Source organism: Manacus candei, unplaced genomic scaffold, assembly GCF_025592945.1.
Source record: "Manacus candei isolate 608988 ecotype Guabito, Panama unplaced genomic scaffold, ASM2559294v1 h1tg000018l, whole genome shotgun sequence".
NCBI classification, from domain to species: Eukaryota; Metazoa; Chordata; class Aves; order Passeriformes; family Pipridae; genus Manacus; species Manacus candei.
In genome coordinates, this window is record NW_026138066.1 from 2,598,794 (window position 1) to 2,616,737 (window position 17,944).

At 41.3% G+C, this 17,944-nt stretch overlaps 1 protein-coding gene across 9 annotated transcripts in view; it reads left to right on the forward strand.

The window, feature by feature from the left end:
* Nucleotides 1-17,944, forward strand: part of TMPO (thymopoietin) — a 28,461-nt gene that overhangs the window by 4,411 nt on the left and 6,106 nt on the right. For 4 of the 9 annotated variants that reach the window (XM_051784809.1, XM_051784812.1, XM_051784814.1 and 1 more), the window contains exons 1-4: nucleotides 429-749; nucleotides 10,673-10,799; nucleotides 12,420-12,575; nucleotides 14,069-14,169. In XM_051784809.1, coding sequence (XP_051640769.1) covers nucleotides 444-749; nucleotides 10,673-10,799; nucleotides 12,420-12,575; nucleotides 14,069-14,169 — 690 coding nt within the window. In that variant the 5' untranslated portion in view covers nucleotides 429-443. Of the gene's footprint in view, nucleotides 1-428; nucleotides 750-924; nucleotides 1,534-10,672; nucleotides 10,800-12,419; nucleotides 12,576-14,068; nucleotides 14,170-17,944 lie in introns of those variants that run through there. The other 5 variants (XM_051784815.1, XM_051784817.1, XM_051784810.1 and 2 more) reach the window with 4 other exon arrangements.

Genomic DNA, 17,944 nt, shown 5'->3' on the forward strand with positions numbered 1-17,944 from the left:
GCTGATACTGCAGCTATGGTGAGATAACAGGAACAACAGCCACCGGGACAGCTCCATGGTGGAGCACACTCGAACAGTGGAAATCCCTCTCCTCAACAGCAATTTAAAACTCTTTGTGGAACATAAAGAGGAGTGGGTGCAAACACTAACAATCCTGTTTTAGGTCTATGACTGATGGGCAAATTCAAAAGCATAGGATATATAGTCAGTTCTAAATACTAAACCCTTCCCATCATAAAATACAAGCAGTACGTGTTCCCAGTAACCAGCATGTAAGCATAGAAAGATTTAACCCGTTTGTTTAGAGACTGCAAGACTGTCTTAAAACTCAGTTCTACTTCCCCAGCAGGGACACACTTGAGAAATTTTTGAAGTCAGCTTTATAAGTAAGTAAATAAATAAATAAAACAACTACGTGCCTTTCAAACTCTGCGAAACTATAGATGCGATTTTTAATTTTTTTTTTTTTTTTTTTTTTTTTAACATTTAAGTCACGCAACGGCAGCAGTCGCAGTAACAGATTAGCTACCGGTTTCCCGGCTGGATTTCTTCTGGAGCCCACAGCTAACGGGTCAGGCGCAGCCGCGCGCTCGGGCGGCGGCCAGCGCAGTTATCCCGGGGGACAGCGAGCTCCTGTGTCCGCCCGGCCCGCGCTGCAGCCGGCGGGAAGGAGGGAGGGCTCGGCCAGCCCATCGCTCTGCCGAGGGGACAGCCTTGGGGGGCGGCGGCGCGGGCAGAACCGGCGGCAGGTGACCGGGATCACTGCAGGTTACTAGGATCTCCTCAACCGCCCGCTGCGCTTCTCATTCCCTTCCTGGCGGGGAGAACGTAGCCCGTGACCCGAGAGGGCGGTGGGGAGACCCAGGAGAGCGCCGGGCGGCCTTAGCGGGGGTGTGGGGGGCGGTGCCGCCGTGAGGGACAGCTCCCCCCGGCCTACCCAACCCCGCGCGCCAGCACCGCCCCACACGCCTCTCCCGCCCGAGCCGAATTTAAACTGCGTGACTGTCCCTCGCGCAAAGCACCAACGCTGCCGGGGCCCGCGCGCCTTGCCCCTTTGCCGCTCGGCAGCCAATAGCGGAGCCGCTTCCTTCTCCTCCCCGCCAATCGGGGCGCGGTTTATTGCCGGCTGGGAAGGAGCGCTCGTTGCGTGCACCCGCCCGCTGTGGAGCTGGTCCCTGGCGCGGGGCAGGCGAGTCCTTCTTCTCCTCCTCCTGCTGCTCCCCCGCCCCTTCTCCCCGCGCTTTGTTGCTGCCTCTCCTGGGAGAGCGGTGGCGGCGGTGGCCGGCGGCGATGCCCGAGTTCCTGGCGGACCCGTCGGTGCTGACCAAGGAGAAGCTGAAGAGCGAGCTGATCGCTAACAATGTGAGCCTGCCGGGCGGCGAGCAGCGCAAGGACGTGTACGTGCAGCTCTACCTGCAGCACCTCACCGCCCGCAACCCGCCTGCTGTCGCGCAGCCCGACTTCTCCAGCGACGAGGAGCGGGAGCCCACACCTCTCGGCGCCCGGAGCCGCGGCGCTGCCGCCGCCGGGCGGGTGAGTACAGCCGCCTCCCGCCCGCGCCGCGGCGGCTTCCCGCAGCCTCGGGCCCGCTTTCCCGCCCGAACGGGGCGGCCGCTCTCGCCCGCCGGCCGCGGCGCGGGGACCGCGGTGAGGCACCGGGGCGCCCCGCACGGCCTCCCGCGTGGGACCGGGGCACCCTCCGGCTCGGCTGAGCGCGCGATCGTGCCCAGCGGGGACGGTCCCACACCCGGGGCAGAGCGGCAGCGGCCGCTGCGTCGAGGGGGGAGCTGGGACCGTGGGTCGGTGCCGGGTGGCCGCCGACTGCGCCTCCAGGTCGCGTCCCACCTTGGAGCGACTGGCCCGTGCGGGGGGGCCCCTCCAGCCGTCAGGGCCGCGCGACCGCGCGTGGGAGGGTGCGACAGCCCTCCGGTTGTAAATTGGGAAGCCTTTACTGTGGTTTGGCGGGCGGTCTCCTAAGTAGAAAATTTCGGTGTTGGAGGAACGAAGCGAGAGAACCGCGCGAGGTTGCAGCTTACTGTGGGAGAGGATTCCCGTCAGCTGTCTCAGTTGTACTGCAGCAATGCTACGCGGTGTAAATACCTCTAGATGAAAGGAGGAATCTGTGAGGGAACAGCTTTCACTTAATGAAGTGGACTGTTTATTGTAAAGAGGATCTGCATAATGTAGATGTCTCGCTCGTACCTCTAAGCATGTGTTTTATAGCAAAGGGCCTCTGCTGTATGCTCAGTTTGTCCAATGTATTTGCTTTCTTAGACTTTATCATGTAAAGGAAGAGGGGGAGCTGAAGCTATTTGGAATTTTTCTCTTTGGGAAAATGTGATTTCCTTCTTAGCTTTTAATAAGTGGTCTGTAAACTTGCATATATTGAGAAAGCAATCGTGTAATTGATAATTCTAAACTGTCTAGTCTCGAGTAAGGGTTTGGATACTGATTGCCAGTTTCTGGAGTTGTGGTGTGTGTGATATTACAAGTATTTAATTGTATCTGAGATACTATCTTTCAAAGCTCATTAGTAAAGGGAGTGCAGAGAAATTGAATCCTTTTAAGGTCTCTCATGCTTTAGCCTCCAAAAAACAGTTCTTGAGTTAAGAAATTGAAAACTGCAACTTCAAGAGGAAGAGATTTCTAACCAAGTTATTTAGTGCTTTTTAACATCTGTCTAATTCAAACGGTTAACTGGCATTCACTGAAGTAACTTTACAGTGAACTAGACACTTTGCTGGCTTACAGTGATCTGCTGGTAGCGCTCATAAGGTGCTTTTGAGTAAAATAGGATGAGCTTGGATCTGACTTGTTTCACACTTGTTGGAGGAGGAAGGTCTTGAAACTGCTGAAGTTTCTTTCCTAGATCTGATTTTTCCTTTCCACAGTGCTGAAGTTTAAACAATTAAGGGTGACTTTTTTGATGTTTACAGAATGGGTGGTACTCCTACACTGCTGTTAACAATGTCTGGAAGGCTGTGTGCTATTTATGCTTATCTTGTGTATTAATATCAGAACACTGTATCATCATAACTTCCAGGACTTCAGCGAATATTCTAGTGATAGTTGTTCAGATTTGGGTCCGTTGTGCCCTGTGTTGTGTTGTTTCCCCCTGCCAAAAAATCCAACCCCAAACCAAAACACACAGAAAAATCCTAGATAATACCGGCCAAGCAAAACAAACAAACTTGGAGGATGTATGTTTGTTGCCTGCTTTGTGCAGCTTAAGTAGTTCTGAAATTGCTTGTAGCTTGATTACCTGTTGTCCCTCTTAATGCCTTCTGGCACAAGAGTGCTTTTCTGATCAGCTCTCCTTCAAGAAGAGTAATCTACATGTCCTCAGAGCACTTGGAACGGAGAGGTAGAGCAAAAGTAAGTCTGACGTCCCAGAGGACTGGGGTTCTGGTGAGGAAACAAAGCAAAATATCTTGATAAGATTAAGAGAAGGTGGAAGGGGAAGCACACAGACCTCTGAAAAAGAAGAAACTAGAAATAAGGGGCGAAGAGAGGAAGCGGGAACTGCAAGGATTTATGGAAAGGAGGAATAAAATAAAGGAATTCCATATTACCTGTAGGTCACTTAGTAGGCTCTGGAAACAAACCTCTGTCTCTAAACTCCTCTGTGTAAATTCATTGTTCTATACTGGGCATTGCTTTTATGTTTTACATTTAAAAGGACTAGAAAACAGATTTTACTGGGTGCGCAAGGAAATTAAAAGTACTTTATAACATGTACTGCTATAATGACATGTTGTTAGGTTGAGATCTGAATAACAGAATTGCAGTGTTTTAATAGCTCCATATTTATGTATGTTACAGGTCTTAGAAATGGTAGTATTGGCTTGTGTACCTTGGGGGAGTTTTAAACCATTTGTTTCAAACTTTTAGGCAGTCAACTAAATATGTTTCTAGAACACCAAAATACTTGACTGCATTACAAGTATATCTTCCATGGGATTAAAAACGTGGACTGTGTTTCCTGTACCACTCTAAAAATTTACTGTTGCTTAGCTTGAAAGTTACAGAAGTTTCTTCAATCCAGATGACTCAGTCAATGCTAGTATTAACTTGTAAAAATGTTTGAAAAAGCATTTACATAGACTTGCATTTTGGAGGGTTCTGTCCCACTGTGCTTTCTCCTACTCCTTACTTGGTATTTCTCTGGCTCTAGCTTGATATTCTACAAACCTTAAAAAACCCCACCCAAACCAAGCAATAATAAACGGTTAACAAAAACCCCTAACAAACTGATTTGGGAGTGAAGACTCACTCTCGCTGTTGGAATGAATGAATGCTGGATGTTTAGAGGGAGAAGCAGTAAAGGGTCAGAATCACTCTTGGAGCAGAGGAATGTGTTATTTTGAATGGAGGAGAGGAGCAACACAAGTGAGAGACGTAACCTCGTTTTTCTGAAGTTTGTGCTTTTTCAGTAGTAATACCAACACAACAGTTGTCAGTGCTTAACTGTGTGCTGCCTGCTGAAGGCCAGCAGTCTTGACAGCAATTCTCTCTTGTTTAGCTTCTTTGAAAGGGTTGGGATTACAGTTAAAAAGCAGTCTGTCCTTACTTTATGGCATAGGCTGTCAAAGATCTACAAAATATATTCCTTAATATGGCTTTTGGTGTGGAAAAAAAATATTGTAATGAGGATACTGTGTTGGCCTGAGTAAGGGTGGTCCCCGCTTGGTGGTGTTCGCTGGGTGGGTTTACTGGTCATTGGGATTTCTCCTATCCCGCTCTGGGCCGTTTCACAGTTCCCTTTGTTAAGAGCCGATAGCTGTAACCCTGTCTGGTCCTGCAGCCCGCTGGAGCGCAGTGCCCGTGTCTGTGGAGCAGGCGGAGGGCAGAGCGGGTGCGGCCGTGGGCGGCAGGGGGCGCTGCGGGGCCGGCGGCGCGCGGAGGAGCCGCGTGTGCGGGAGCGAGGCCGCGGCTGCTCCTGGTGGGGCTGGGTCGGCACCCTACGGGACCAGTCGGCTGACTGCGGATCCTGAGGAGGGGAAGGCGCTGCTGCTTGTGAAATGGACAAGTTCAGAGGAGTACTCTGAATGTCTGTGCTGCAGTCACTGAAGGCTAAACCAGGTCTCTTGATAGTGGAACTTAGTGTTTTGACATTGCTCTAATCATTAGTCATTTTAACCTGTGTGCATTGTCATTTTAGTGTTCTTTTTTCCTAAGTTCTGGGCATTCGAGGATGCATTTAGGTGCACATTTTCTATTGATAAAAGTTGTGCAGAGACAAAACCCTATAGTTTTAATTGTGCTACAAATGATGCCTTTTCAATCCACCAGTCTTTCCAGCACAGCTCTATGAATACTAAATCCAGCCCAAGGATATATTTATCACTTTAGCTATACTCTTACCAGGAGAGGAAAAGCTTTTAAAACCATGCCTGTTCTTCTCAGTCTGATAATATTGTCTGGAAGAGTCAGCTTCTCTAGCTCTACTAATGTCTTTAAGCAACTTTTTTCCCTAAGCTTGTTTAGCATAGTGGTATGTGAGGACAGTGTTTGGGTATGTGAGACACCTGTTTCCTGCAGGGGAAACCATCTGCATCTGGATCCCCCTGGTCTTGGTTAGTTATGGGCTGAATATCAGGACAGAGCTCAAAAGTAACTATGAAATTGCATTTTTGCCTCTTTTGGACCATTGTTTTAAAACACATGCTGAAAATACTGTCTTGACACCATTGCCAAGCAGGAACTGTTCAGAGCTCAGAATGTGCAGGTTATTATGACTTAGCTATTTGGTGTATATCATGTCCTGGAAGAATCCCTTCTAAAACACATTGAGTGAAATTTTTGACCTTTAAAGTGATGATTTGAAAAAGATCAGTCAGATGTCTCTTCCTCAGATCTGTCAGTGAAGGTATGATGAAATCATATGGACCTGTTTGATGAAAGTTTGTAAGGGAGACGTATCAGGTAAAGATGTTCGGGTTGGTTTGTTGGTTTTTTTGGTTTTGTTTCTTTGGGAGTTTTTTGTGCTAATTAAGTAGCCGAGTAAGTTCAGAGCTAGCTTCAATCCTTTATAGTGAGAATGGTATGGTAGTGGTAATATCTGTACCTGAGATAACTGTGGCTTCGACTCCTTCCCTATTGGAAAAGAGAAGGTAAGTAAACTGGTAATTTATGAAGATTAGGTGTGTGGGAAGTGAAACTGTACTCAGATAGGTGAGTTGATGTAGAGCATACATGCTTACCTAGTGAAGAAAGAGAATCTATTTGGTGTTCCCTGTGTGTGGCTGTATGTCTTGATGATGATGTGCCATACAAATGTGACCCAGAATACGGATTTAAAACCTTTGTGGCCTTTTAAATGGCAGTCATCTGCTGGCTGAGTGACACCTGTGGGCAGTAGGGGAGAGATGACCAAAGTAATTCCCACTACAGCGAGAAGTCCTGCCATGCTGCTCTGCACCTTCAGGTTTTCTGCAATTCTAGACTTATGAACTAAGGAGATAAGCTTGTTAGAGTGCTGGGGTAATAATTTATATTTAAATAAAAGAATCCCACAGAAGTAATTTTTGTCTAGCAGTGCATGTCAGTTGTACACCAGCCAGGTCTCCAGGTCAGCATTCAGTTGATTGAGCTATGAGACCCACCAGTTTGGTTTCTCGATTTGGTTTTTTGTTGTGAATTTTTACTTTTCACCTAAGTGAAAGAGAGTTGTTTCTGGAAACAACTCTTCATTATGTAGCATTCATCTGCTTTCAAAGTGGATACATTCCCTTCACTGGAACCCAGCATCTGAAGGGAGAAGGGGTTGAAAGAGTTGAGTAGTCCCTAATCTTATATTTAAGATTTTATTTAGGACTTTTAATGTTTACCTTTATTTAGGACTGTTACTGTACTTAGGCTGACACTTACTAGCTGGTTAAAAGGTAGTGAGTTTTTTAAGTTGTGTGTATCAGGATCTTTGAATTGCTGCTGCATAATTTCCTTTCTGTTGTTTATTTTGTCTGTCCTGTAGCTCTTGGTAAATGTTGTCTCCAGGCCTTTGAGGTTAAAAAGTTCAGTAGGATTTGGTTTAAAAAAAGAAAATTCTACTGCAGGAAATGTTTGTGTATGGTACAGAGACCTCTCTATTTCATAATGTAAGTCTATTATTAACACTTCACATATGCAGTTCCTTATCTTCACCTCTCCTAAGAAATATTTATTTGTTACCAGAGAGAACTCTGTGCAAACTGGAGAATTAAAGAGCATTCTATTGGTGTGATTTGGCCTTTCTTTAGCCTATCTTAACCTCATTCAGAGAAACAGTAAATAGGCCCTGACTCTTTCTGCTTCTAGTGATGAAGCTGCACCTGTTTGGGATTAAAATCATTGTGTATCCTGGTGTAGGTGCTGTTTACCTTGGGATTTGAAAATGCTGCTTTTGATGATGTCTCACAGTTGTTTATATTATTTAATAGCTTCTTCAAGATGTTACGTATGCGTGTCTTTGGAATAGTGCTGGGACTAGTACAGGTGCTTGTGAAGTTTGCCTGATAAACTGGTCTGTGGCTGTTAATTGCTATTCATCAGAAATGGCAAAGGTGAGGTAGGTAGCTTCCAAGTCTGAATTCTGATCACTTGTGTTTTCTGCTCTTGTTAATGGAAGAATGGGAAAGCTTTGTGCAGTCAAGAGAGATACTGAGAGAAGATGAACTTCTCTTGTGCTCTTGTTCTTCTGTCGCCCTAGTACTGAGAATGCTGTGTAGCAGCCCCATGGTTATAATTCACTACAGTACTTGTTTGAAGACTTGGTTCCTGGGTAATCTGAAACTGAGCCTGACAGATAATACTACCCAATTGCCATCTCTTCGGTATGAACAAATCTCTCTCAAGTGAAGTGTGCAGATCCTTTTCCATCTTCGGTTTTCTATAAAATAGGAATATGGAAATATGTTTTTAATGCTGCTAGCTCTGGATGGAATTAGATGATCTTGAGATAAGGATTTATAGGTCTGGGTATATTGTTGCAAAATATATTGCACCTAATATGTGCGAAGTGATCAGTGGCACCACCTTACTGTGGCCAGTCCTGGGTATTGCCACAATCTCATTTTAAGCACTTCACCTCTGCACCACAGTGGTCACCAGATCAGGAAAATGTGTGTGTGTGTGTGTGTGTGTGTGTTTGTTGTTGTTTGATTGCTTTTTAACTTGCAGTGATAAATTTTAAAGCTAGCTCTTTTGATCTGTCTCATGGCATAGTCCAATGGACAAGTTGTCCTGATGCACAGAAGTGTAGTGGTGCTTTATACTATAATAGTAGTGGTAATTAGAGCTAATGTTGTTGCTGAGGTTAATGCTTTCATACCACAGCCAAGATATGAGAGAAATTCTTCTATCCTGCCTTACGCTAGGGCCTGATCTTGTGGTCCAGTGAATGATTAAATGGCAACTTTGTACTTGTACCAGTGAAGTCATTTGCTTCTGCGCTTAGGAGAACAGGTGTTCAAAAGTAAAAGTTGTGACCTTGAAGAGCACAAGATAATCAATACATCTGGCCCAATTATTGAAGAGTGCAGATTACTTTCAACTTTTTTCATTCCCTCCCTGCTCTTTTTCTCTGCTGGAACTGATTATTCTGATGGTCTGTGTGTGACAGTAGTGCAGGAAAAAGTGAAACAGTATTTGGAAGGAAAAACCAAACTCAAAGATACCATGAGATATGTGAGTTTACTTGTGTTAAAATACCATAGTACTCATTACTTGCAGTTAGATTTTTGATAGTTAATATTTCTGTAAAGCATCCAGCAGAATGCTGAATAGTGCTTCTGCTGTATATTGTCATAGCATTTTCTGTGGTCTCTAAGTGATATAAAGGTAGAGATAGGTGAAAAAATTAGGTTTCCAGTTTCTTCAAAGTGTCATTGAAAAGCTGATTTCCTGCACGATGCTAATTTTCTTCTGAAATACGGAATAGCATCTTGGTTAATCTGCTTGATGATGTGTGCAAACACCGGAGCTGTCAATAGTCTAAACAGATCTCAACAAGAAAACCCAGCATTTGTTTTGGAACTCTTTTTTCTTCCTTACTGTTTAGGCAGTTCAGTAGTCCAGAAAAAATGCACTGAATATGAAATTTAAGTTAATGTGATACTTGAAATAGTGTTATGACCAGCACATTCAGAAGTGAATAAAAGTCTCATATAGCTCCAGGTTGGTTGTTTTTTGTGTGCTATGTAAGTAGGCTCTGTTGCTTCAAAAAGTAATTTGGAATGGAATGATTGATAAAGTGAATCGTAAATCTGTCTTTAGTCAAATCTATCACTTTAATGACCCTGTACTTTCTTCAGACTGCTTGCAGTCTATTCCAAGAGTTCATGATAATGCTTCTTTTCAGCATCTGATTTTAAGTTCATCATGCTGGGATATTCACAATCCAGGAGTTAGAGGAAAATCTGGAGTCAGTTATGTTTGGGAAATCCTCATGCAGTCCCTGCTTAACTTTAAAATACTAAGACACTTGTGGCAAGACCAAGCTTACATGCAGACAAATATTGAACTGGCATTAAGGCCTAGCCAGATACTGTTGACTCATGTCAGTCATCTTAGTGTTTTGGTTCTATCTTACAAAATGCAACAAGAAAAAGACATGTTAATTGTGACTGAGTGTTATAGATTGTTTGTATTTGGAATTTTAGTCTTTGGTTAATACCAGAAAGCCCAGGTAGGTTTGCCTCTGGGCAGCCAAGCTGAGAAAAATAATAAGTGTAGAAATTGCTTCTGTTTATATCCTACAACTTTGAAATACAAATACAACTTATTTCAAAGCAGTATCAAGATCTTTCTTAGTTGAGAGCATGCTTTTTTATGTCTTACCTCTTCACTTTCTTCCAAATTTTGGAGCTTGAAATGGCTGTTATAGTAGTAGGGGCTTCCCAAGTTGAAGAAATGTTATGATCACTCTCTTTGGGTTTAGCGGAAACTGTTAATTTAGGAGTAGCATCTCCGCAGATTATTTTGATAACCATCTATATGTGGTGGTGCATTGCCAACTGTTTAAAATAGTGTTGCCAGAGTTGGGCTTAAAATTTGTAAGAGCTACAGTAGCAGAGGCCTAAACAGACAGGCAGGATTTTGAAAATTTGAGATTGTTTCTGATTTTTGCCTTTCTGGCGCCTCAGAGGGAGTGCTAGGACAAGTAGAAGAGGGGTTTTGAAAAGTTAGTTGAGAGGATGTAGATACTGAAGAACTTGTTCCATATCGTTAGAGGAGGAAATGTTAACCAACTAGGTAGAAAAATGATGTGAAGAAGTACCAATGGAACATAAATATTTGTAGTTTAGTGTAGAGATGGTGAAACAGCTAGAAACTTACTTTTTCAGTCATATGAAAGCAATCCCCTCCCATTGTATACTTGAACTTCAAATTAAAACACATGACCAGAATAATGAGTAAGAGGTGGTTTGTTTTGTTTTTTTTTTACTATAGAGGAGGTCTGTAATGGGTATTTCCTTCCTAAGTAGGAAACTTGTGCATATTTGTTTAGTAGGTGTAAATGTTTGTACTGTTTCACATAACCTTTAGTAGTGTGGGGGGAGGGAGAATATAATAACTTTTTTCTGGGTTTATATGTTTAGTACTCTTACGACTTCTTTTTCCCTTAGAAGAAAAAGATGTGTTCTGTAGGAACTGTAAACACCCTGTCTCTCCTTTCTCCCTCACGCACTCACAGAAAGCTACGAAGAAAACTGACAAACCCAGGCCAGAGGAGAAAGATGATCTAGATATAACAGAGATGAGTAATGAAGACCTTAAAGAGCAACTTGTGAAGTACGGAATGAATCCTGGCCCAATTGTAGGTAGGTCAACTGAACTAGCAAATACTCATCTGTTTAACATATTTCTCACTACACCTCACTTGTGAGTGCTCTAAGCTCCTCTGATACAGTTACTTATTAATACCAGTGCTGTTTCAATACTACTTCCTACTTAGGATGTTTTCATTGAACTATTTACATTAAGACTTGAAGTATTGCAGTGCAGACAAGTCTGCAGTTTGCTCCTCTTGTGCTCTAGGCCAGCTGGAGATGTTCCAACTTCTGTTCTGAAGCTCTGTAACTATTAGTTAAAGTTCAGTGCTGGGGTAATTAGGTCTTCTGATACAGAGGTTGAGATCTGGGCCCACGTAAATAGAAAATACATCTTACATAATAACCTAATAGCATTGAAAGCAGAATGAGAGCCGGGAACTTCCCTTTCCCTAGAGCATTTCCTACTCACTGCATTTTGCAGTAATGTTTTGCTTTGCTAATGTTTTTTTTCTGGCCCTTTGAGCCCAACATTCTGTTCTTTGTGCTGGCCTACATCAGGAGTAGTCCTGACCCCAGCCTAATCTCCTGCCCTGAGCACTCGTCTGTGATGTGGGATCCAAGTGCCTTGCCTTTCAGATTGTGCACTAGCCTAATGGCAAGGGGATTTGATTTCACAACTCTTCAAAAAAAGATTGTTGTCTGTAGCATGCTGAGCCTTCTGTGGAATGTCCTTGAAATCCTAGGGGGATGGAAATGTCAGTGATGGAGACTGCAGTCCTGTATGTATTCAAAGTCTTATGCACAGTATTTTCAGTTAGCTGATTCTGTATGCTTTCCCATGCAACCTGTTCCTCTTGGATGGTATTCAAATCTGCAAAACTCAAGAACCTAGGCAGTCCACTGGAAAGATGTTCAAATTGGGTCTAATTAAAAGCCTTTAGTTCTTAGAGGGTATGGATTCTGTTTCTTGAGTCTGCCACTTCTTTTTAAGGGTGATTTCCTCTTATCTGAAAAATTCTAAGGTTAGAATTTTTTTTTCTGCAGTTCAGGCACCAGTCACCTCTACAGACTTTTGCCAGCACAGTCCTGACGTGGAAGTGTGTGCTAGACTTGATACCTTTCAAAGATCTGTCCTCAGAGATCAAGGGAGCCAACCTAATGGCTAGATCCAGCAAACAAAGTTCTGTTGCTGCTTGCTTGCACCATCTCTGATGCTTATTGGACTCAATTTGCCAACAAGGCACAGGCTAAAGTTGAAGGGGCATTAATTCCAGGGTGAAGGAATTAGGAGAATAGTAGTGCAATCTGCATGGAAACTGTTGCCTTTGAAATGTCAGACTCACTAAATTTTTTGTGAGGGCATAACAGCTTATGTATTGCAGCATATGAAACAAAACATGTAAGAAACAGGTAAATTCCCTTTCCATCGATTTCATTTTCATAACTTTCAGTGTACAAAGAGGCCTATAGTTTATCTAAAAATTCTCTTAAACCAAAAAGTTAGAGGCTTAGAGGCAGAGTTATGTACCTAAAGGTATGCATTGTGGGCCATACAAACTGATTAAAAATAAATAATATTCCCAAGGAATATGTATCAGCCAAGTTCTATCAATCAAGTCAGGAAAGATGAAAACTGTATCTTTAGCATGTATCCTTCCTTTGTTATAGCTACTACTAGGAAACTTTATGAGAAAAAGCTGTTGAAACTGATGGAGCAAGGTCCTGAACTGAAGGAGCCTGTGCCTCTCCCAGCGATTACAACTACTGAGAACACCAGACAGAATGGAAACAGTGATTCTGACCAGTACAGTGACAATGAAGAAGGTAGGACTAAAGTGAAACTTGCATGGGAATGATTCAAATTATATATCAATAATTTTTGCAGTAGAAATACCTAAAGAGGGTATGGCCTTGCTGTTAGGTGAGGCTGTAAGGTACTGCTGTGAACCCTGTGAGTCATGTGCTTCATCACAGAGTACTAGCACAGTGATCCAGGTGCCTGTTCTAGGAAAGTAAACTTTTTGCTACTGAGCTTTTATCCATTTGCCCCAGACTGGAGCCTGTAAATCTGAGAGATAGAGAACTGTGTATTAGGTGCTAAGGTGTTCTTTGCACTTCATACCCAAGTACCACTGCAGTTTTGTCGTACGGTGCTCACAGCAATTATTTACTATGGGATATCAAATGAATGTTTGTTTATTAAACTTTTGTACTTTTTATAATGTCTCACTTATGACTCAATCCCTTTTATGCTCTGTTCCTTATAGATTTAGTTTGGGGTGGGTTGATCGGTTGGTCCTGTGTGTGTTTTCTTTGTGGTTTTAATATCAAGTTTGTATCAAAAAAGTGTAGTGGGGGAAGTGGAACCTAAATCACACCATTTTACATCTTACAAAAAGTAGAAGTATAGGCTTTAAAGAGTGACATGAATGGAATGTTAGATGCTTATTTATAGTGTGGTTTGGTTTTGGGGGTGGGGTTGTTCTTGTTGTTTTTACAGGAATTTCTACGGAGGTAGGATAGAAAGGGTTGAATTACAGTTGGTAATTTGATTGATCTCCCTTGCATGTTTGGACTTGTTTTTCAACTTTTCTCTCTTGCACTTGCAAGGGGGAAGGGATGTTAGAGATTGATTTATTTATTTTTGGGACAGCCAAGAGCCCAGTCACAAGTGACAGCTCCCCCCTTATAGTTACATATGCTTCATCTAATTACTGAACTGTTCAAATGCTGGGGAAAAACCTCAAACCCAAACACTCCCCTTCCACGCCCACCAAAAAAAAAAGGTTTTTATAAATAAACCTAAATAGGTTGGTGTAATACTATTAGAATTTTAGAAAAGCAGTGGAAATAATACATTCTCTTATTGATGACTGCTAACCACTTGCCTTTCTATGGCATCAAAACCAGAGTTTTATATAAAAGGACAAAGCTGACAACATCAAATGATGTTGAAAAGCTTCAATACCCATGATACAATCCATCGTAGAATGGTACTTCGGTTAAAGGAATTGCAATTTGATACCAGTTTCTAAATGGAATTGCTGGATTGGTCAAAGCTTATCTGAAATGTAGAATTTGTAGGACAAAATGTAAATACTTTTGTCAGTGTTTTAAAATAATTTTAAAGTTATTCAGAAGTCTTTGTTCTTCTGCATTTAATGGAGAAACATACCTGTTTCGCACAACTTTTTAAGGAAATGTTAACTCAGACTTTGTTGCCTCTTAAAGTGAATTTTTATTAAAATACAGTAGGTTTCAACTAGTACAACAACCAGTAGTATTATAGAAACTAGTTATATTGAACCTGGTTGCAGATCCGAAGACTGAGCTGAGGCTTGAGAAGAGAGAACCACTGAAAGCACGGACGAAGACGCCAGTAGCACTCAAACAAAAAAGAGTTGTTGAACACAATCAGGTATGTTTAATTTAGTGGCACGTGGAATAGCTACTAACTGCAGGTGATGTGCTCACTAAACACCTTACTACTTTTAACATAATCACATTTGACTAAGTGAGCTCTGCAGTTTTTTTAAAAGTTCTTTCAGAAAGCCTGTTCTAATACAGCATGAAAATCTTGTGAATTAACTATAGGTGCCATTTTTAGCCTGTCTAATAATGTTCAAAGTTTGACTTTAATGTTCTAGTCTGACTTGCCAGCTGCTATAGCACCTCCTAGAGAAGAATAGTAGGCAACCTTAACATGTTTAGTTTTGGAAACCTGACAGGTTTTTAAGTCACATGGGCTGATGTCATCCTGTGGGATGTTTGTGATCAACTCAATTTAATAAAAGCAGCAGTTTCTCAAGAAAAAAAAGTTTGGAAAAAGGGGTGGGTTTTTTATTTTTAAAAAATGTTTTTAAATACATACATATCAAACCATATATATGTGTGGTGTATATCTGTGGATATATATCTGCATTTTAAAATCTGCATTTAAAATCTGTTTAATGACTCATTTAAATATAATACATGAAGTAATGTATTTCAGTATATGCCTAGGTGTGTGTTTGTATACACATACAGTAGCTATCTATATAATATTTTTTCTTCAACTATGTTTGTAGTAGCAGTACTAGATAGACATGAATTTGTTTAAAAGCTGGTCCTGAGAAGAAAAATAGTAAATACCAAGTTTAGATCTGTCTGTATGTACCACTTGTCCTTTACTTATCAATAATATTAGTTCTGTTGTCTTGACAAAAGAGGGATTTTACGGAAGCGCTTTAGATTTTCAAACTGCTCAATTCTGGATTTGGTAGTTGGTGGCTGATGTGACAGTGTGACAGTGTCACGAAATACACTGTTCCTCAGCTTAGGTTAGGGGGTCTTTGTTTTCATCTGACCAATAATAGAGAGGTTTTGCTACAGTAAAGGACTTGTATAGAAAACATTCAGTAATTCAGAATCTGACTTGTTAATTGCTTGGTGTATTTTAGCAGATCACAGTGACTTTTCTTAGTACTTCGTGGTAAATGCTAGATACTTGCAATTTAGATAGTAAAAGCATGTTTATATACACACACTATGAATGTCTCTTAAAGCAGGTAATATGCTTTACCTTATTATTTTCTGTGTGATCTTGAGTAATACAGTAGAGTTATGGAGATTTATAAGTAGTTCTGCTTTTTTAAATTGGATTTTTAGAGTACAAGCTGAACAGATTTCACTTCTACAAATCAAAATACACATGTAATTCAACGCATCAAATGTTCCTTACTTTATTCAGGCAACTTCTGCTCGTGATGGTCTTCATAATGGACATCTGAATCTTTAGATTCTTGTATTTTAAGAATTACTTTTTTTCTAAATTGCTATTCAGCCAGAAATCCTTGCCAGATTCAGTGTAATAGAGATATTTAATTCTGCTATGAACAAACAAAAATTCTGGTCTTCAGGAACCCACTTACAGAATAAAAGGCAAGAGATATATAGTGAGGTATTTTTGTGACATTTTCAAGTGATGATTGTTTACTAAATTTTTGGTCATTCTATTTCACTGTATTAATATTATGTTATTACCCATTTTGTCTTGCAATCTTACATGTGCAGTCTAGATGCAATATTTTGCAACTTACGTATTTTAATTACCAGTAGTTAATCAAAGGAATATCACTTGATTAATCAAAAATTGATCTAATTTCAGAATTATGTCTAATTCCTCAGAAAATGTAACTCTATTTTTTTAAACCTTTTACCTTTCAACTCCTGATCTCTGTGTTAAAAAAAAGAAACCAACAAAAAGCGACATATGAAAAACCCCTAACAAACACCCCCCACTAACCCCCACAAAAATTTTCTTGAAGCCAAAACCAGCTCAATGATTTTGGCTAGCAAATGTGTGCAGTTATATATTTGATGAGAATCAAACCTGAAGATGGAGAAGTTTGGAGGTTTTTTCCTTCTTCTGTGGAATCAGATCTTAGGTTTTCAGCTAGTATGTCAAGGGACTATACTTGTTTTGCAGAATTATTGCAGTTGTCATGCACTGTGTGGCATTGGCTTAAAGATTATGAGGCTCTTAAGAGTGGTGGGCAGTGTGGTGTGAGCAGATTTCCTAGTTACTCCTAGGTCCTGTGCAGCCCTAGTTTTAGCCCAGACATAGACAGCTGACAAGATTGTCTGTCCTTTGGCAAGGATAGGTGTTGCTTTTCTCTTGAGAAGAGAGTGCAAATAGATAGTCACTAAGCAGACTGCTGCAAGAGAAATTGGGTCGGGAGGTTGAGCAGGCTTATGGGCCTTACCAGTTAGTTAGTAGTGGAGGGCTGGATGAACTTTAGCTCAGCTGTTTGTCTTTAATTATGTTTAATTAGCTCCTCATTGCAGCTGCTGACGTACAAATTTTATGTGGCATACACCCAATAAAAAGCTTTGTAAATGATAACTGAGGTGAAGTCATAATCTGTAGCTTTGCTGCTCGTGAGTAGTATGGCAGTTAAAAGCACATGCTGAATAGTGCTTGCATACCACACCATTGTAGCTTCTCTGGTTACCTAGGTGTACCTAAACAAGCGTTACATTCTTATAGGACTAGAGGCCTGCTCAGTTGACAGTGAGGATAACCATAACTGTAGGCAACAATTTTTCTTTCTTTTCTTTTTTTTTTTTATTATTTTGTTTGTTGACTATGCTCTGCTGAAGTATGGTTGGGTTGTAAGCAGTAGATTCTTGTTTTTCCCTAGACTCTTCATGCAAGAAAAAAATTGAAACTTGGTACTTAAAACATATGACTGAAGCATCTGGAGAACACAGAGAGGCAGTTATTAGTGAAGTACTTTTAACTTTTCATTAGAAGATAAGTAATTCCTAGTCAAACAGTCTGGAAGGGGGAGCTCTCCACTATTAGGATGAGAGAATTGTCTTACTGCCTTCTTTAGTGGACTGTGTTTGAGTAGAACCACTCTGAAATTAGTATTGTTCCCAAAGCTTCTAAAGAACACCTCTCAAATAAAAAGTGTATGAGGTTGAGCTGGGGAGCCATTATTGTAGGTTGCAGATTAAATGTTTCTTAAGGAAGAGAGGACAGTGTCTGGTGAATATTTAAAGAGGGGTTGTAAGATGTTTCATCAGAAGTCTGCTTAAATGGTAAAGAAATTTTGAGAATTAGGCCAAAACCTACAATTCTGTATAAAACACCTGAATCTGCTGGGACCTGAGGTCTGTGCATTTGTTTTTTTAAAGTACTTCAGTGACTTTGGAATAAAGTGAAACACTTGTGCTCCCTCTGCTGGGTATGTAGTTGCTGTAATATAGAACTCATCACAGAATCATAAAACTGCTCAGCTTCTAGTTTCACTGTCCCCTCTCAATAAATAAATACTTTTCAGCCTGTTCTCTCAACACATTGTTTTGGGGCTGATGGTGTTCTAGTGAAGTTATTTCTGCTGTGGAACCAGTGTGTGTAACTTTGATCAGAACTGTGTGACTTCCAAAAACTTGGTAACACATCACTGTATGAGGTGTTAATTTGCAAAGATTTCAGTTATAACAAAGTAACAATTTTTATTTCTAAACTTAACCAAATAAAAAGGAAAATCTTATATGTAATCTAGAAGAAGCAGGCCCTCATCTCCCTTTCCCTCCTGGGATTAGTTTTGAGGAGGATATTTTCCTTGAGCATAAAACTTGAAAGAAAGCATAGGGAGTGATCTGTGTTTGTTAGTGGCTATAAGAGTTTGGCGATTTCTGTTGTT